Below are 21,444 nucleotides of genomic sequence, written 5' to 3'. Positions count from 1 at the left end.
CTTCCTAAACGCCAAGGATCTCCACAACCGCGAGGTGTACAATCTCAGGAATTATTTCCTTAACAACGAGTGTGGGATGCATCGTGATGTGGTGGCAGTAGACAGGAACCTCACGCCGCTCTCCTTGGCAAACGAGAACTAGCGCAAACCTGTGGTACTAAGTACTGCGGATCGCAAGGCGGCATGGGAGAGTAAGGCGCTACACGGGCGGTTCTACAAGGCCCTCACGGGACCCGATGTGGACCTGCTCGCGTCGGTGAACTGGTTACGATTCGGGGACCTCTTCGGAGAAACCGAGGGTTTTGCCTGTGCAATTGCGGACGAAGTGATGATGACGAACAACTATCGGAAATATATCCTGAAGGACGGTACGGTCGACATTTGTCGGGCATGCCGCCGTCCCGGAGAGTCACTCAGGCATATCATTTCCGGTTGTTCTCATCTTGCTAACGGTGAGTACTTGCACAGACATAATCTCGTAGCCAGGATTATTCACCAGCAACTTGCTCTTCTATACGGCCTTGTGGACCGCGAAGTACCGTACTACAAGTACTTACCTGCGCCTGTTCTCGAGAATGGTCGTGCCACGCTCTATTGGGATCGATCTATCATCACTGACAGGACTATTGTCGCCAATAAGCCTGACATCGTGCTGATAGACCGATCGCAGCGCCGGGTCGTGCTCGCCGACGTCACCATCCCCCATGATGAGAATCTCGTGAAGGCCGAGAAGGACAAGTCCAGCAATTACCTAGACTTAGCTCACGAGATTACCGCCATGTGGGATGTTGACTCGACGATCATTGTTCCGATAGTTGTGTCAGCGAACGGTCTCATAGCGAAGAGTCTCGACCAACACCTAGAGAGACTCGCTGGGTGGTTGGATCAAGGGTCAGATGCAGAAGGCGGTAATATTGGACACGGCGCGTATAGTACGTCGGTTCCTCACTCTGCGGCCCTGACCACCGGCAGCTTGGGCCAAGCCCCGCTGCCGGCGGCAACCTAGGTTAGGTTTTTTATAATGTGTTTATATGTATTTTTTATTGTTTTGTAAGTGTTTTTATATTTTACTTTTATATTCATATTATAAATAACCTAACTTAAGAGGAGAAATAAATAAGGATAAGAATTTCAGTAAAATAATATGGAAATAACGAACATCAACTGACACATCAATCGACAACTTCTTTTTGTAAAAAAAAACTTTGTAAGATATATACGGTCCGAATTGCGGATACGTACTATTTGTCAACTATGTGAACTATGGTAGAAATTCTTAAAAGTAAAATAATTAATTTTGCGTGATAATCTGTGTATTTTTTGAGTTCATTATTTTAGTTGTACAATAAAATACCTAAAATATAGTATTTTATCAGTTTTTATCAAATCTTAAACTTTATTTTTATTAAGAATTCATACTCGTACGTGGTTTGGAACGAGGCGGTCTGAAGTTTTCGGGGGTCTATTAAACCCTCAATATACCGTTGAATGTCGTTTTAACTTTTTTTGTCTGTTTCTTTTTTCTAACAGTGTGAAAGGGACAGAGATAATAGAACCCAAGTATTTCGAACTTGTATTAGACCCCGCATGTTGAAATGACATTTGACTATAAAGGTCACTTGAATGACATTTTGTCTCACTCAGTGAGCAAAATCGCATTTTGCTCACTGTTTTTAAGAAGCAAAGTACCCTTGTTCGAGCTGCTGAGGTGAAAAAAACATTTGTTCAAACATGATATTGAAACAAAAATGGATAGTTAACTCCGCATCAGCTGAAGGAAATCTATTCTACTTCCATTTTCCATTTCAATTTTCCCTATACCGTGATTACCGAGTTCATGTAGGTAGCAAAATAGCTTATTTGGGCGTGAACGCGTCATTTTGCACGAGGCATCTGGAGTCAATTGGGCGGCCCTCGCTGAATTGGCTTGGGATCAACGCAAACTGCCACTCATTGACGGAGAGCGCGCGGTGAAAACAAACAATTGCGGAAAATATTTTATTTTGACTAAAATTAGCTTAAATAAATAAATAATAAATATTATAGGACATTTTTATTAGGTACTTATTTTACTTATTAACATGATGTTTTATTTTCACTTACTAAATTCTGGTGCCAAGCAAATCGATCCAACAAGCGTGTATCCACAGTTCATACATATGACGTCACACCGCACCGTGCTTCTACCAATGTCATAATTATGTCCTTCAAATGAGTTTTTCTTCAGCTGTTGTGTGTCATTATTCTGTCCTGTTGTCTAAGAGACAATAGTGGCACAGTTTGGAAATGGCTTAAGTATAACTACATATGAGTCGCTTAACTTCGAACTCGGGTAAATCCATCTGTCAGATTATGCGATTTTGGGATTAAGAAAAGGTAATAGGGTAGATATTTGCTGAGAGGGTCGAATGGATTTACCCGAGTTTGAAGTTAAGCGACACATATATAAGTATACCACAAAAATGCATGTTCGGTTTTTTTTAGTGATAAAATCTGGGTTTAAACAATGTATTTTTTTCCTGGACAACTAATCGGCAATATGCGATTCTAAAATCAACTTTGAAGAAAATCAAGAACAACTTTATTTTACCTGTTCATAAATGTAATTTCGTGATTGCTTTAAAACAATACACTTTAACCTATACTCTATAGGAATTAGCCTGACATAGGCTCTGTTGACGTCTTCCATTCAGCATTCAATTTCTTAGACATGACGTCATGACCTGCAATTTGCGTGTTCACAGACTCCGTCCGCATCTCAATTAGTCTCGCATACAGTATTGTGTTACCTAACTGAAATCCTCTCAGAGTAATATTCAAGGAAAGCATATTATCTATGCATGAATAGGAGCAAACTAAGATGACGATTGATGATAATAGGCTATTGAAATGCTCATCTGGCATTAAACAAGGGTCGGCTGATTTTTAATAAATATGTATGTTAAATGAGTTGTACGACATAATGCTCTTGTCAAATGCAAATTTCTGACCATGCAAGCAGTCCGGGTCATTATGAAGTCCTTAGAAATCCATTTTTTTTGTATCTTCATTGAGAATGATTTTTTTTATTAATTCCTTATGCAAAAGGTATAATATTCGGCATAAGTTACTAGGAAGACTTTTGATCACACCAAATTTGCCACGATTTTGACTAAATGAGTCCAATTTGATCTACATAGACCGGCAACACCCAAATATTCCGAAATATGTTTTTCCGACTTTCATAATCACGATTTTTTATACGTCCGAAACGTCGAAATTACGACTTTGAAAACCACGAAAGAAGAAAATCACGACTGCGCTATTTCCGAATACTTAAAATCCGATTGTCATATGAACGAAAGCTTAAAGTTCCGATTTAAAAAAAATCCGAAAATATTTTTTCCGAATTTGTCTATTCCGAAAAATCGTTGACCGATCGGAAATAAAATAATTCGGTATTCAGAAATTCGATCTTTTGTAAACTCGGAATAATGAAATTCGTGATTTTCAAAAGGGAAGTAATTAAAGCTAAACCGTTTTTAAAATTGATCTGCAAAAAAAATTGCATTTAAATCATTTGGACATGCTAGAACTGCTACCTTTACAGAAACCAACTGCTACTAGAAAAGTGGGTTAGGCTAGAACTGCAACCTTTACAGAAGTTAACTGCTACTAGAAAAGTGGGTTAGGTTAGGCTAGAACTGCGACCTTCACAGAAACCAACTGCTACTAGAAAAGTGGGTTAGGTTAGGTTAGAACTGCGACCTTCACAGAAACCAACTGCTACTCGAAAAGTGGGTTAGGTTAAGTTAGAACTGCGACCTTCACAGAAACCAACTGCTACTAGAAAAGTGGGTTAGGTTAGGTTAGAACTGCGACCTTCACAGAAACCAACTACTACTAGAAAAGTGGGTTAGGTTAGGTTAGAACTGCGACCTTTACAGAAACCAACTGCTACTAGAAAAGTGGGTTAGGTTAGGTTAGAACTGCGACCTTCACAGAAACCAACTGCTACTAGAAAAGTGGGTTAGGTTAGGTTAGAACTGCGACCATCACAGAAGCCAACTGCTACTAGAAAAGTGGGTTAGGTTAGGTTAGAACTGCGACCTTCACAGAAACCAATTGCTACTAGAAAAGTGGGTTAGGTTAGGTTAGAACTGCGACTTTCACAGAAACCAACTGCTACTAGAAAAATAGGTGTAGGTTAGGTTAGAACTGCGACCCCCTTTATTTATTAACAACAAATTCGGAATATCGTTATTCGGGATTTAAAAATATGGCATATTTAAATCGGAATTCAAAATTTCGGAATAATTACAATTCGGAATTCGTGATTTCAAAAATCGTAAATGTTAAATTCGGTGTTTCTCACTATCAGAATTGTTATATTCGGAATTATGTGGTTCGGAATTTAAAAAAATCGTCGGTTTTGCTATTCGGAACTATAAAACTTCGTGATTTTCATCGTTTGGTAATTAAGACAATCGTAATTTTGATGGGTGGAGCATTTAAAAATCGGAATAATAAAATTCGATATTCTAAATTTCGGCATAAAATATTTTGGAATTATGTAGTGTACCCACATAGACCTTATAGATTTTGGGATACAACTGCCCAAAGTTGCATGATTTTTTTACAATATCTTGATTTTTATCCTTTTTAAAAGATTGAAAATTTTACCTTCCGTCACTGTGAACCCCTATAAACAAATATGATACTAAATGAAACCTAAACCTTTCCAGAATCTTCCATCCATCGTCGCGTTGCTGGCAACAGCGGCGCTGTCGTCGAGCACAGTCATCAAGTCGCCCGAAAGCGCCGTTCCTCCCAACTTCGAGTTACTCATACTGCACAACAATGACATGCACGCGCGCTTTGAACAGACCTCGCAGCTCAGCGGGGTTTGCACGACGGCTGATAGGGAGGCGGGGAAGTGCTACGGCGGGTTTCCTAGGGTCGCCACTGTGTAAGCCAATAGTTTCCTGATATTGTGTCAAACTTAGGTCATTCTCTGCATTTAAACGAACTTCGAACTGCTCATTCTCCTCTACAAATGCACGCGCGATTTGAACATACTTCGTAGTTGTAGCTTAGCGGGGTATGCAAGACAGTTAATAGAGACGCAGGGGAAGAGAAGTGCTATGGCGGTTTCGGGGTTCCCTGTGGTGTAAGTACGTACATATTCATTTGTTACTCTGTCAAATGTTGGTCGTTCTATCTTGAGAAAAGTACCAAACACTCAATACTATCTTACTACGAAAGATACATAAACAACAAAGGAAACATTTTACTTAAATAGTTATGTAAATTATTTACCTACATTTTTATTACTGCTTCTCAGTTGCCACTGCGTTAAGCCTGCGTTTCCGCCAGAGATGCGCGAGGATGCGTAGCGAAGGATGTGTTTGTTAAGAACCAATAAAATCACTTCATTTACCTATCGTCGCTCAGCGCAGCTCTCGTGGCTTAGCGTAGCTCTATATTCTAATTATATTCCTCGCACATCTCTGGTGGAAACGGAGCCTTATTATTTGTCTCTCCCGCTTTATATTAACCACAATACCCATATGATTAACTCGCTCACAGGATATACTCATTTGAGTGCTTTGCTGTGATCTAAAATCAAATTGTACCAAATATCCACGATCCACGATCGAAAAGCAACTTAAAGACATTATATATAGAGTTCCAAATCCAAAAGTTGATCAAACAGTTTGTGGCAAGTGAACTATTTAGGTTAACGGTGACATTTCTAATCTCTAGACAATTACATAAATTGAGTCGCTTAACTTCAAACTCGGGTAAATCCACCTGTCAGATTATGCGATTTTGGTATTAAGAAGAGGTAATAGGGTAGATATTTGCTGAGAGGGTCGAATGGATTTACCGGCGTTTGAAGTTAAGTGACACAATTGTATAAAGTCAAGGGCGGTTATAGTCGAGCGCCTCATGGCGTGGAATGGATGAGTACGAGTAATCTCGGTAGCATAAACTCTGAGGCCTTGACATGAAATCGACAGCCTCGTCTAGAGATTATGGATACACTAAAATGCTAATTTATATTGGTAATTTATGTGAAAGTGTCTTTTGGCATCGATTAAGGAGAAATATGAATATTCTAGATATATAAAACCTTTGACATGTAATACCTAACCCTGCTTGTATGCATTTATTTTTATTGGGGTTTTTTCGACAGTTTCACTAACTAGAAAAATTAAATAAATTCCTGCTCTATACAATTTTGCCCAAAAATAAGTTGTATATTTTTTTGCTGCGACATATAAATAGTGTTGATAATAACGTTTGCATTTTGTGTATTAAAGTTGAAGAAGAATATTTTGAAGATACATATTACGTTTACATTTTATTAAATGTTTGTAGTTTTAATTTCTAATGACATTTTGTAAACGTTTTGTAAGAGACATAAGTAAGAAAAATACCAATAAAGTTTTGGTAAACGTAGTTTTAAGCCAGCCTGTAGTAATTACTATCATTAGGATATTACAGGTACCCCCGGAACTATGTCTCTTTGTTTTGTAACAGTACATTCTTGTAATTTACAATATACCTGCGTTAGAAATGTATTAAAACATGTGGAAAATTTTAATTTAGGATGCGAAATTGCCTAATCTCGTGTCACTTGCTCATGAGCAGAGCGCAGGAATTTCGTTTATGTTACGTTTAAGAATGCATTTTCTGGAAAAAGATACCTACATTCCACTCGTTTCCTGGATACTACTGAATTGTAAGTACTGTTTTAACGTACCTAAAGCTAAAACATTTATTTGCGTAAGCATAAGTAATGACCAAAAAAATATTTAAATAAATGGCAAATATTTTCGTTATTCAAACGAACGGTCTATTATAGTGTAAATAACATTATTTGCGGTATTTGACACATTATGACTGACGTATATAGAGATGTAACTAACGCAAATCGATTGTCACAGCAAGCGATTACGATTGGATGGCACGTAGACTGAGGTATCGAATTGTGACGTATAATGAATTTTTATTTGAGATTTAAATAAAGCTAGAATTATATGGTTTTCCCGCAAGCTACCGGTCGGTCGGTGTATTTAATACACCGACCGGGTAGGTCGCACCCATTGTCAAAATTGAAACTAACTGGGGATCTATTTTAAAGTTTATTTATGTTATTTCTGTGTCAAATTTGTTGTCTGTTAAGTGACGATAAATATATCCATATTTACAGTTAATTATCCACCTATTCCTTATTTTTATTAAAAGAAAAATGAAAAATTCATATCGATTTACTTAGACGACTACCGATTCATAACGGTGGTGTCCGGCCAACCCTAAAATTAAAAAAAAAAGACGTAGAACGTAAACGTTCGCAGTGCAGTTGTTTTCCTTTGTGATTTCGATGTGCAAAACATTTTACGTAGTATTGCTGTTGTGAGTGATAGACGTCAAATACCGCAAATAATGTTATTTACACTATATAGTAGCGTAATTGTATAAAAATATTCCAGGACTCTTGCAAAAACGCAAGACGATCTATTTTAGCCAATACCGTATACGTAGACATACATATCAACTCTACATCGTAACGTCGGAGTTCAGTATCACATAGTCCGTTTTATCTGGTGTCCCGAGTGAATCCTACAAAATTCCTCTTTTATTTTATTTGCCCTGCTCCAGGATTTGTAAATGTTTACTTTGTCTGTACAACATTGTCCTAGCTTCAATTCCATGACAATGAGAATAGGAAATAAAAAGCTTCATCTAGAAAATTCTTTGCATGATAATGATAACCCCGATTTTGCCAATAATTTTAAGTCCTTTGTACCCTTGTTGCTGTTAAATAAATACCTAAAAACCATGGAAAAGCAGGAAGCTCGAGTACTAAGCCCCTACATCACAAACACTGTTACCTTGATTCACAACATCGAATTGTTCTTTAAATCACAATCCTCTTACTCCCTTTTCAAATGGAATGTACGGAATACCATTTGGATCGACTAATCCGCATCCAGGGATTTAAATGAAACTACGCTCGTATTTTAATTGCTCTTTAATCTAGACATTTCATGCTTTCTATTTTAAAATGTTCCGCTATTAGTTGACCCAAAAACAAGAATATTTTAATAAAGTAATGTGACTGCTGAAAATTATACCTAATAAGTTGATATTTAATATGTTCACGTTCAAGTGCAATTGTGTAAAATGGTCGCCCACACCTTATCTGTCACGATTATGAATTTATTCATCATCATCATCATCATCATCATCATCTCAGCCATAAGACGTCCACTGCTGAACATAGGCCTCCCCCTTGGACCTCCATTCGTACCGGTTGGAAGCGACCCGCATCCAGCGACTTCCGGCGGCCTTAACAAGGTCGTCTGTCCATCTTGTGGGTGGACGTCCCACGCTGCGCCTGCTAGTCCGTGGTCTCCACTCGAGCACTTTTCGACCCCATCGGCCATCTTCTCTGCGTGCAATATGGCCTGCCCATTGCCACTTCAGCTTGCTAATCCGGTGGGCTATGTCGGTGACTTTAGTTTGTCTACGGATCTCCTCATTTCTGATTCGATCACACAGAGAAACTACGAGCATAGCCCTCTCCATAGCTCGTTGAGCGACTTTGAGTTTTGAGATGAGGCCGATAGTGAAAGACCACGTTTCGCATGAATTTATTACTCGAACTTAACTACATGTTGCTGTGCGGACACCAGCCTCCGCGAGTGAGCCGAGACGAAATACCGGGACAATGATAGGACTACATCTAGTTTTCGAATTTTCATATGAAACTTCAGTAGTAAAGTGTAAAATAACGTACAGAAATATAGAGCAAAACTATTTTTAAAGATCACAGCACGTTGGTAGAAACTTTGAGTTCCCCTTTCAATTTCCTTCCTTCATCAGCATCACGTCTTATAATTTCTGATCTCGTGTCATATTTCAACCTGTACGTATGGGACCGGAGGATGGTTTGAGGTCGGGAGTCCTGGTGCTGAGTGGCCCATGTTGACTGAACGTCCTTACTGAGCCTGGTATTAATATGGACCTCCCGGAGGAGTCTGGTTTACTAAGGAGGGGCGAATCGGGCCAGGGGGGAAACCCAGCAGCCAAAAGTCCCCGAATCGGGCTACTGCCTGATAGCGGATAGCGGCCGGGAAAGGGTGCTCAGTAACAGCCCGAGCAATATAACCAGATCCATTTCTTTTACACATTTTCTTTTATGTTCCAGTGTAAAGGAGGCGAGACGCAAGGCTGCCTCGGGCGAGGGCCCGCCCGTGCTCTACCTCAACGCTGGCGACACCTACACCGGCACGGCTTGGTTCACCATCTACAAATGGAAGATCGCCGCCGAGTTCATCAACGCTTTGCGACCTGATGCTGTTGTAAGTATCTAAGGCTTATTGAGTCATACATACTTAAAAGAAAAAACGTTGTCTCTTCTGTTCCCAAAAGTTAAGGATAGTGGAGCCCTAATTTTTGACGATCCTGGCGTAATTTTTGGCTGTATATAGTATACATACCAGAATCGTTTTTTTTTTTTTCATTTCTTTCAATACTTAATGTTCTTAACTTTGATACAGAAAAGAGAATATAGAACCTTGATTTGTGTAGCATATTATCCACGAATATATATTTTTTTCATAATCTTATAATGCATTGACGTGACGTTACATTATTATAGTTGTTATTTTTTTTAGCTTTTTACCTACCATTATTTATATATTGTGGGTAAACACATGTTTAAAGTATTCTTTTGTGGCGTGAAGTAATTGTGTATTTAGCTGCCGAGGAAGAGCTATTTTGTTCGCCAATTGTGTGTAACATTACACTGTGATAACGCAAATGTGACTGTTTAGCGTGATTGTGATGTTGTGACGTCGTGCGAAACGCTATTACATTTCAATGACATGTCTTTTCATAGTCATTGCCATTTTCATAGCATGAACGTGTCCATCAATGGTGTAGCTGGATTTTCTTTGAGATACATTTTAACAAAGCAGATCTATAAAGTAGTCAGACCTACTCGTACTTATTTAAGAGTTAATGCTGTAGCTAGAGTCTCACTTACTTCAGGAATGTCTTAAATGATTTAAATAATGTTTTTTTTTTCATAAATAAATACAGTCATGCGTACACGCTGAAGTACACAGTAGTTTAGTTTAGTACAAGGCGGAATATTTGTAAAAGTTAGTCCCGTAATTTTCTCTACGGCTCATAATGAAATCCCAATTTTCATCGGCTTTTCTAAGGATTTATTTTAATACACCTGGGGCCATGTTACAAATAGACAAAAAGTTATCGGGCAGAATTAAGTTTCAACGTACTTAGGTTAATATTTTTTAAACCTTAATTACATCTGTAAACCGCTCTCATAATGCACTATTTCCGTATGTGTATTTACTCCGGATCCGGATATCCTGGAGCTTCCGTAAAATATGTATGTTTTTTCATTACTGCCTGGATTAAAAGCGCAGCGCTCTATTTTCCGGTCCGCACGTAATGAGGTTTGGCAGATCCGTGCGTTGGTAGAATTATAGCAAAAATCAATACATAGAGCGGTTGCGTCACACCGCACTACATAATGTGCTGTGGCTGGTATATAAGCGCTGCGTTTAATTTAACTTTGCTTTATTCGCGGAATATTTTGTCAGCACTGCGCTGCTTTAATGGAAAAGGGCGTAGGTAAATTTTGGTTTAAACCAGTTATGTCCTTTTTAATAAGAGTCGAATCGTAATACGGCTGAGCGAAAGTTGCGTATGGAACCCAACGGCGCACCGTAAACACATTTCGTGTTACAATTTGTATTTGTAACAGAGGTGTCGTTAATTACTGTTCAGTTTGTCAAGAGGATTCTGTCTGCTTTGAGGGTCTTATTGTCAGCCCAAAAATACATTTATATTTCATAAAGCTAATGGGGATAGTTTAAACTCGTTACGTTAATATAAAATATTAACCTAAATAAAAAGGAAAAACTCCACCTATTGGGAAAGGGAATGAATGGCTAACCCGACTTTGGCTTAATATTGTAAGACTAGGTACGTGCGCAATATGATTTCATTTCTTTGTAGGATTTTTACGTACTCGTAGATCAGTGGTGGCTGGTGGGCAAACTTTCTTAATGAGGGGCCAAAACTTGAAGGAATTTCAGAGGAGGGCCAGATTTACAGCAAAAATGTATTTTTATTATATTGCTGGCCATATTATACATTTTTTTCAATGACCGGCGGCGGGCCAGGTAAAACCCTTTCACGGGCCGGACCTGGCCCGCGGGCCGTACTTTGCCCACCACTGTCGTAGATGAATCAATCCCATTCAAACTGACATACATACAATCTGGCTATTACTTTCACCAATAATGGATACTCGTCGTTCCCTCATGACTCAGGTTCGTGGCTATCAGTGAGTAACACACTTGGAGTATATGTTTTGTCTGGAAAGTACTTACAATCTATAAAAGCTGATAAAAATCGGCAGAGTGGATACCTACACGAGATCACAGGCACCCAAAAAGACCCAGTCCCATACGTACAACAATGTCCAGAGATTAGCCGAGATTCCGATATCACCGACCCTTTATGAAGCTGAAGACCATAAGTGGGGAAAGCTACCCTCACCCTACTCAACCCGTTTTGGTTAACTTCACGATTTTCAGCACTGAGGAGCCGACTTAATAATAAGGATGATTGTCGAGTTGAGTTTCCCACAATTCTGAGGAACGACCATTAGTTGATCTGATGGGACACCAGCCTCGAGCTCCCTTTCCATGTGACATATTCCATCACTGCTATTTTATGTGCACTGCTCATTTTTTACGATTGGTGATGGTTATCAACATTTTCATGTCATAAAAACTATTTATAGGTAAGTATACAATTACTATATCAGCAGGTTTATGCAAAAGGTGTTAAACAAAGTCAATATTTTTATCGCAGGATGTTTGTAGTTCCTGTAACGTAAGATATTTTAATAACGATGTTATCGTTTTATTTGCTCAGGGATTATCTAAAGAATTCACACTGTGCATTCCTATCTTAATGAGATATTTAATATTCTTCTTTGATAATTAACAGACTAAATTATACTTCAGACGCTTTCGTATTAAGAACATGATGGAGACAAAAACATAATTATAAATTATAGGCATTAGGTACTTAACCTAACTTACTTTAACCTAACATAACCTAAGCTAATGGCATTAATTAACACCACATTAACTTTCACTCCTAGCAGATTATACTTAATAAATATCATGCAACCAAACAAAAAAAAACATTCATGCATCTCATATTATCTATGTTCCGCAGGTATCTTGTGGAGAAGCAAAGGTGTTGGGTAATATCCATGAAAATGGACGAATTTATTGCATAACTTAGTCTGGTTGTATCATTGTTATCAATGAAGTATAAATGATCTTAAGATAAAAATATGTAAAGAAAGTATACTTAGATATAAAAACTTGCTTCGTCCATTTTTATGTATTTTATTTATTATTACAAAATAAAATAATTAATCACTTTACTACTACTTACACGCTTACTAAACTTATTCACCACTTTCTACTATTTACTCCTATCTAACTCTAAGTTTACTTGCTTCTAATTAACACACTAACATTTTATCTTTCAGTCTCTGGGCACTAATGACATACAGACCGCTTCAGACCATCTGTCCCCGTTCCTGAACGAAATCAAAACGAGCATTCTATCCAGCAACGTATTTCCCAACACCAAGGATCAAAAATTAGAAAAATCTGCAATTTTTGACATTAACGGAGTTAAAGTCGGCGTTATTGGTTATCTTACGCCAGATACTACCACCGTGCAAGGCAACAACATAGAATACATAAACGAAATCATAGCTGTTAAAGATGAAGTAACCAATCTCAAGGCTCAGGATGTTAAAATTGTAATTGCGTTAGGTCACTCCGACACTAATATCGCTCAAGAAATTGCCAGAGATGTTGAAGGCGTCGACTTGGTTATCAACGGCTATAAAAACCAATACCTTTGGAGTGGAAAATCCATAACCGGTGAATTAGAAATTCTGAGACAATCGACCTCTGAAACTCAAGAATCCGGAAAAGTTGTACCCGTTCTGCAATCTGTAGCTTACGACAAATACCTCGGTAGGATAAACATTAAATTCGATGAAAACGGCGATATTGAAGATATTCAAATTAACCCAATTCTTTTAGATAAATCAATTCCTCAAGATTCAGAGTCTGTTGAAATAATGAATAAATACTCTAACGAAGTTATGGCTTTAAATGATGAGGTTATGGGTAATACAGCTGTAGTACTCGATGGTGACTCTTGTGCGACTGAGGAATGTAACCTTGGCAACTTAATAGCAGATGCTATGGTCTACTATCATGCCCTGAGATTCGAAGGCGAACGTTGGACTGATGCACCCGTTGCGATTATCCACAGCGATGCCATAGGTGATTCTATCGCGCCAGCAAACAGACCTGCTGCTGTCACAAGAGGAGATTTAATGTCAGCATTGCCTATTGAAAGCAATGTTGTTTTAGTGGAAATTAACGGTACAGTTTTTAATCAAATTCTTGAACACTCTGTCGCTGAATACAGCTTGCGCAATCCTACAGGGGCGTTTTTGCATTTCTCCGGTGTACGTGTCGTGTATGACTTGTCCAAAGAACCTGGCTCTCGGGTAGTCAGCGCGGTCGTTCGCTGCCACAATTGTTACTTGCCAACGTTCTATGTCATAGACGACTGGAGGACGTATCCGATATTAATGCCAGCAGCTTTAGCTCTTGGTGAATATGGTTATGACATGCTACGGAATCAGCCATTGGAGATGTATGAGCATGATGAGTTGACAGCTGTGGCGGAATATATTCGCCTGCGCAGTCCAGTGTACCCTGAGGTGGCCGATCGTATTAGACTTCTCAATGTTGATGCCATCGATGACTCAGCGTTCTCACTTACTTCGTGCTCGGCTATAACTTTCATAGCAGCTGTAACCGCTTCTATTCCAATTATGCAATAATTATAATAGGTGTATGGCCTGAATAAAAAAATGTATTTGCAGAAAATGGTAGTCTCTCATTTGACCAGATCTATAATATTCTTCTAGTGTTTTTGGCCGGTTGTGGTGGTTAATATACTATTCTAGTTAGTACTAGGGTACTTGATAGATGGGCAGATTAGAAACCTATTTTATTTTGGATTACTAGAAAACAACAAATCCATTCAGCCTGTAGAAAATTAAGAAGTTTAGCGTCAAATTTTGTTATTATACGTGATTCTAAAGTAAGTCAATCTTTTCGTATTATCTGATTAAGACATTTATTAAGCATGACTAGTTTTTTATTAATTTTATTGAGCTTTGCATGAAACATAAAAGAAGTTGTTGTATATAACTGACGACTATATCGGAATGAAACAACTCGCAGCTTTATCGCATGAGGTCTAAATAGTAATATTTACCGGAATATCTATCCCACTTTTCTACCTATCCAATTATCAAAGGTAAATACGAGTATAACGAGTCACTTTAGCGAACTCGTACATGCTTAATTAAAGTTTAAAGTAGCAATAACGTTTTTAATTGCATGCGATACCTATTAAATCTGTAAGATAATAAAATTAACCTAACGAAAATTTCCTTAATTTCACTGCGTAGGTCGTAGGTACTAAAAATATAATTTATTAAGAACGAAGTCGATTGGATAAACATTAATCACGATATAATATTACATTATATAGATCACCAAAACTATTAACCCAAAATGCATTCACTGCTTTTAATAGGTATCTGTGTTTTGTGGCTTCTTACTACTAACAAAGAAGGTAGGTATATATATTTACTTAATTTTATAAATAACTAACAAATAGTTTGTTTAATCTTTTAAATCATTGTTCAACGTTCCCATAGAATTTTAAAATTCCATAGTTAAAAATTCACTTGGAATGACGGTTGCATCAGTTGCATGATTGCTTACCAAATTATATACAGTAAGATTATTGGACATTACATAATTGATTTTGCTTTTTCAGTCCCTCGGGAACCACGAACTGGATAACGGGGTATCAGGCCTGACGCCATTCATCGCCAATCTGACGTGCCCAGTGCTGGCTGCCAATCTCATCCTGGCCGAAGAGCCCTCGCTCCAGGCCGAGCCCAACCTCATGAACTCCGTCATTTTCAACATCAACGGAACCAAAGTCGGAGTTATCGGATACCTAACACCCGACACTAAAGTTCTAGCTATTAGAAACGATGTCGAATACGTAGAAGAAACAGTTGCTATTAAACAAGAAGTAGCCAAACTTAAGAAAGCGGGTGTTAAAATATTAATTGCACTAGGCCATTCTGGTTTCACCAAGGACTTAGAAATAGCCAGGGAAGTTGAGGACATCGACTTGGTCATAGGCGGACACACAAACACTTTTTTGTGGAACGGAACTACTCCGGATGTAGAAGTAGCCGAAGGCCCTTATCCCACGCTGGTCAAACAGCGTTCGGGACGTTTAGTTCCAGCAGTACAAGCTTACGCTTACACAAAATATTTAGGAAAATTACATTTAGTTTTCAATGCTGAAGGCGAAATTGTCTCATATGATGGTAACCCAGTCCTTTTAAATAGTTCAGTGCCACAAGACCCTGAAGTTTTATCTATTGTTAACCATTACCGTGGTGAAGTTATGAAAATATCCGAAGTGGTAGTAGGGAACTCGTCAGTCATATTAGACGGGCATTCTTGTCGATTAAGGGAGTGCAATCTAGGGAACTTTATCACTGATGCAATGGTTCATAAATATGCATCAATATACAAAGGCGTCGGCTGGACCGATGCTCCAATCGCTATCATGCAAGGAGGAGGAATAAGGACTTCCGTAGCTCATGTAAATCTACCCACAGTGGTAACTAAAGGTGATTTACTGACAGTAATGCCGTTCGACGGAAATACTGTAAAAGTTACTCTTAACGGTACTCTTATCTGGAATATGCTTGAGCATGCCGTTGCGAGGTACAACCCCAAACGTGCTCCCGGACAATTTCTACAGATGTCGGGCCTTAGAGTAGAATATGACTTTAGGTATCCCTCAGGAAAAAGAGTTGTAAAAGTTTCTGTGCGCTGCGGTATGTGCCCAATGCCTACTTACTCAGTATTAAACAAAACTGCTATTTACAAAATTCTTATGCCAGCATTCTTGTCCACGGGGGGCGATGGATACGATATGTTCTATGGTAGGCTAACCCAGCCATTGTTTTACGGTGAGCTGGCGGCAACCATTGACTTTTTAAATAAAACTAGTCCAGTATATCCGGCTATAGAAGGTCGAATCCAAATACATCATGAAGACAAGTTAAAAATAAATTCAGCAGTGGCCATGTCAATGTCCTTTTATTCCATTATCTCTGCTATTGTCATGCTAGGACTAGTGCAGTAATATTTAAAGTCTTGAATCCTCATAAAAGCAGTATTATTATGTTTAATAATTATTTATACGTCAGATGTCTACTTGCAGTAGAAAAACATTACTAGGTAGATATATGAAGTATATATACCTGAGTTTATACGAACAAATTCTTTTTAAATTATAAATATCCGTTTATCAATAAAGTTGTTTTGACTAGTAGAGTAGATTGCCCTCATTTGTAACTTACTTGTAGGTACCTTAGTTTCATCTTATTAGTCAATTACAGGTAATTGTATATCTTCACAATATTGAACGCTCAAATGTTTGTTTTAATTCAATTATAAGTTAATTTCTCTTTTTTGTTTCAGTCTCTTGGAAATCACGAATTCGACAATGGTGTTAAAGGTCTAACCCCTTTCATTGAAAACTTAACTTGTCCAGTCCTAACTGCGAATATCGACCTGAATACCGTGCCGGAGCTAGCAGCGGAAACTAACCTCAAGAAATCTATGATCATTGATATCGACGGCGTCAAAATAGGCATTGTAGGATATCTCACGCCCGACACCAAAGTGCTGGCAGTTCAAAATGACGTTGAATACATTGACGAAATAGTAGCCATCCGGGAAGAAGTAAGAAAATTACAAGAACAGAGAGTACGCATCATTATTGCCTTGGGTCATTCTGGATATGTTAAAGACATTGAAATAGCGAAAGAAGTAGAAGGTGTGGATTTAGTCATTGGAGGGCATACCAACACTTTCCTTTGGAACGGCACGACTCCTGACTCGGAGGAACCTCAAGGACCGTATCCAACTTACGTTAAACAGGCCTCAGGTCGCTCTGTGGCTGTGGTTCAAGCGTACGCTTATACAAAATATTTTGGTAAACTACTAATGACTTTTGATTCTAAAGGAGAAGCCATTAAAATCTCTGGCCAACCTATACTCTTGGACAACTCTATACCTCAAGATCCAGACGTCATTAAAATTATTGAACGCTATAGAGACGATGTTTTAAACGTAGCTGATGAAGTAATAGGAAATACGTCAGTCATACTTTCGGGTGATCATTGTAAATATCTCGAGTGCAATCTAGGAAATTTAATCACCGACGCAATGGTTTATCGTTACGCGACGCTCTATACAGGTGAACATTGGACTGATGCTCCCATTGCTATCATTCAAGGTGGAGGAATAAGGGCATCGATATCCTACATGCATATGCCCGCAAATATTACCAAAGGAGATCTTCTTATTGTCATGCCGTTTGAAGGTAATTTAGTGACAGTGTCTATGACTGGTAGTGTCATATTCCAAATGCTCGAACACTCTGTTTTCGATCTCAACAATTTACAAGATCATGGTGAATTTCTACAATTTTCTGGAATACAAGTAGTATACGATTACAAAAGACCGCCAAAATCCAGGGTAGTCGAAGCAAGAGCCAGGTGCGGGGACTGCAAAATACCACAATATAAAAACATTAATAAAACCCAAATTTACAAAGTTATAATGCCGCAATTTTTATCCTATGGTGGCGACGGGTATTCCATGTTAGTGGATCTACCAAAAACCACGTTACATTACAATGAACTACAATGCACAGAGTATTATCTACGGCACCGAAGTCCTGTTTTTCCCCAAGTAGAAGGAAGACTTGTCATACTTAATGAAGAAGCTATGTACCACAAAGATTCCTCTTCTAGCATCTCGGGCTCACTAAGTTTGATGTTATCCCTAGTAATTAATGTAATGATTTGTTCCTACACTTACTCTTAAGTTATGCTTAACCAGGCAATAAAAACACTACGATTAGTAAAAAGCGTTATCGATAGGTTACTAGTTAATAAATAATAAATAAAATTTACGCTTATAAATCCGAGTTCCCAGTTGTCTTTGTAGTACAAACAACAACAATCCTAACTGAACATCGGTGGAACGTATTGCAAAAGGCATAAGGTCCACCGATGTACAGTTCACAGTGTGGACGATGGTACGTACCTACATAGTTGTAGAGCTTTACATATGTACTAGCCAATTTATAGAATGTCAATGTTTGACAATGTTATCTTAATGACTGTCGACACAAATGCTCCTACTTATATGTTGTGAATTGTGAAAATTGTATATTGTTACCCCCTTATTCATAAACGCGCTACAAATCTCAATTAGCTAATAATCGTTTGTCCTTATCTGTCATTTCGACTTATGTATTTGTAAGGAAGGGATAAAACATAATTTAACTAAACCAGGCCCGTAAAGTTTTATGAATAAGGAGGTTAGACTGTTAGTCTTGTAGGTATATTAAACTAATTCGAGCCGTCCTATTAGTGCAATAAAAGAATGTACTTCGTCCTTATTAAATCAATTATTTCTTAGATATAAAGTTATTATAAACCATTCTTAAACTGATCCACAGAGCACCTCTGCCCATTCTGACTATGATTCCTACACCGGAAGTATTATATTATATAACTAGATAGATAATGCGCTCACAAACACGGCAAAATACCGGATTTGGATGTATTTGAGATTGTTGCCTTTTTACGTTAAGGTATGGAGGGTTAAGCAGTTTCAATGGTAAATCTCGAAATAGATATATAAAAGAAGAACTGATAGGTAGTACAATCCTAAAAGCATAATATAAGAACTTATGAGTTCAAGGAAAAACGTCAATTTACGACATTACCATGTAATGCACTGTCTGAATTTAATGAGCCCTTAATTATACCATGACTTTACATTTACAATGTTATGGGAGCTTTTAATTTAACTTTTAAAAATAAATTCAAAAGAAATAAGAATAAGATTTTCTTATCGTTCTTTCCTGAACTGTTACCCTAATTATAAGATGATTAACATGACAAAAGTAAGAATCATTGTTATTGTTTAATTAAATATGTACATCGAATAAAGTATGGAATGAGCATTAGAATTAGCGTTATATTCCTTAGTACAAACTTGCGAGACTATTTAATTTTAAGGTAAATAGTACAATAGCGAAATCTCTAAACTATTTAATTAAGAAGTGGTCGAATCAATTTAAAGATGTGTACACATTAAACTAATTAATGAAATTTAAGGTACTATACGATTAACTCAATGGGTACGATGAATCTAAATGACAATACAATAACAACAAATAACTAATTTGCTACTACAATAAGAACGAATAAATGGATTAAATTCCTGAATATTTTTCTCATTTAACAGTCTAAAACTTAACTGAAATCCGATTGAGGTGGGTTATTATTTATATGCAGTGACATAATATTACCTAGGGGAAAAAACTATACTAATTCGTAACTCTTTTTTTCTTACAGTCACTCGGTAACCATGAGTTCGATGAAACCGTTGACGGACTAGTACCCTTCATTAAGAACATCTCATCGCCAGTGGTAGCAGCCAACCTTATACTCGACGACGTACCTGAATTGCAAGAAGTTAATAATCTATACGAAACTGTAGTGCTGGAGAAGAAAGGTGTTAAAATTGGTATAATAGGATACTTGACACCAGAAACTAGTTTCCTTGCCCCTAAAAACAAAGTTCAGATAGAGGAAGAAATACAAGCCATCAAAAGAGAAATACGTAAACTTAAGAAACAAGGTGTCAAAATACTCATAGCTCTAGGTCATTCGGGATTCGTTAAAGATATAGCGATAGCAAAAAATGTCGAAGATCTAGACTTAGTCATCGGGGGACACTCGAACACTTTTCTATGGAATGGCGATCTTACAGAAAAACCAGAAACACGAGAAGGCCCGTATCCGACTGTGGTAAGGGATCCAAACGGTAGGAAAGTACTGGTAGTACAGGCTTACGCCTACACGAAATACATGGGACGCTTACATCTGACTTTCAATTCGAACGGAGAAATAACTGAGTACGATGGTTTACCAATACTATTAAACAACAGTGTACCGGAAGACCCTGAAGTCTTAAACATAGTCAACAAATATCGGGAAAGCGTCTATAAAATAAGCAATGAAGTCGCCGGTACATCAAATGTTACTCTAGATGGTAACTGCCGATTGAGGGAATGTAACTTAGGAAACATCATCACGGATATTTTGATAAATTATACAAAAATATATTACAGCGAAGATTACCCGGATGTACACATCGCTGTATGCCAAGGCGGTAGAATAAGAGTTTCGATAGACTATCCACAAAAACCTTTTAACGTGACGAAAGGAGATTGGATAAATGTTTTACCATTTACAGATACCATGACAATTGTGAGTATGAACGGATCTATTTTGAGGAGTGCCTTGGAGCATTCGGTCGCTTTATGGCGACCGATAGACAGTGTCGGGCAATTTTTGCAATTTTCTGGAATGAAAGTAGTCTACGACTTATTAAAACCCGCGGGATCTCGAATCGTTAAAGCGGACGCAATATGCTCTAACTGTGGCAACCCTGAATTAGTAGAAATAGAAGATAAATATACATACAAGCTGATGATGCCTGCTTTTCTAGCTGAAGGTGGGGATGGATTTAGTATATTTGTTGGTTTACCCCAAGAGCCTGTACCCTACAACGAATTGACATGCATATACGAATATCTAAAAGAATTTGGGACGATAAGCCCAGAAGTGTCGGATCGTATTACTTTACTACATGAAAAAGAAGCCATTGCCACATTCATGAAGAGTTACAGTAAGACTGGTATTTTGCAGCCATCAAGCGGGCACTCGATCCACTCAAGACTATACATAACATATGCAATTTTATTTTTATGTAGACTGTTATCGCGGTAGCCGTGATTACTTCTTTGCATAAATTGTTTCGTCAACTACTACGAAACTTAACTTTATTATTTATTTGACAAATAATATTCAAGATTGTCAAAATATGTATGTATTTAATTATTTTACATTCAGTTACAAGGATATATTGTATGTGTACAATTTTTCGTTTAATTAAGTGTTTTTTTAAATAATAAAAAATACTTTTTCACCTCAGCAGCTCGAACAAGGGTACTTTGCTTCTTAAAAACAGTGAGCAAAATGCGATTTTGCTCACTGAGTCATTTTGTCTCACTCAGTGAGCAAAATCGCATTTTGCTCACTGAGTTGTC

General features: G+C 37.8%; 1 protein-coding gene across 1 annotated transcript in view; it reads left to right on the top strand.

Annotated features, from left to right (window-relative positions):
- Positions 1 to 21,185, top strand: part of LOC134797564 (uncharacterized) — a 46,108-nt gene extending 24,923 nt beyond the window's left edge. The window contains exons 2-7 of the mRNA XM_063769852.1: positions 4,725 to 4,948; positions 9,200 to 9,353; positions 12,599 to 13,885; positions 14,992 to 16,172; positions 16,724 to 17,693; positions 19,685 to 21,185. Of these exons, the coding sequence (XP_063625922.1) occupies positions 4,725 to 4,948; positions 9,200 to 9,353; positions 12,599 to 13,885; positions 14,992 to 16,172; positions 16,724 to 17,693; positions 19,685 to 21,124 (5,256 nt within the window). The 3' untranslated portion in view covers positions 21,125 to 21,185. The remainder of the gene's footprint in view (positions 1 to 4,724; positions 4,949 to 9,199; positions 9,354 to 12,598; positions 13,886 to 14,991; positions 16,173 to 16,723; positions 17,694 to 19,684) is intronic.
- Positions 21,186 to 21,444: the final 259 nt, after the last annotated feature.

This window comes from Cydia splendana, chromosome 15 (assembly GCF_910591565.1).
Source record: "Cydia splendana chromosome 15, ilCydSple1.2, whole genome shotgun sequence".
Taxonomy (NCBI): Eukaryota; Metazoa; Arthropoda; class Insecta; order Lepidoptera; family Tortricidae; genus Cydia; species Cydia splendana.
Note: the sequence above shows the minus strand (reverse complement) of the source record. Positions and strands in the feature narration are given on the sequence as shown.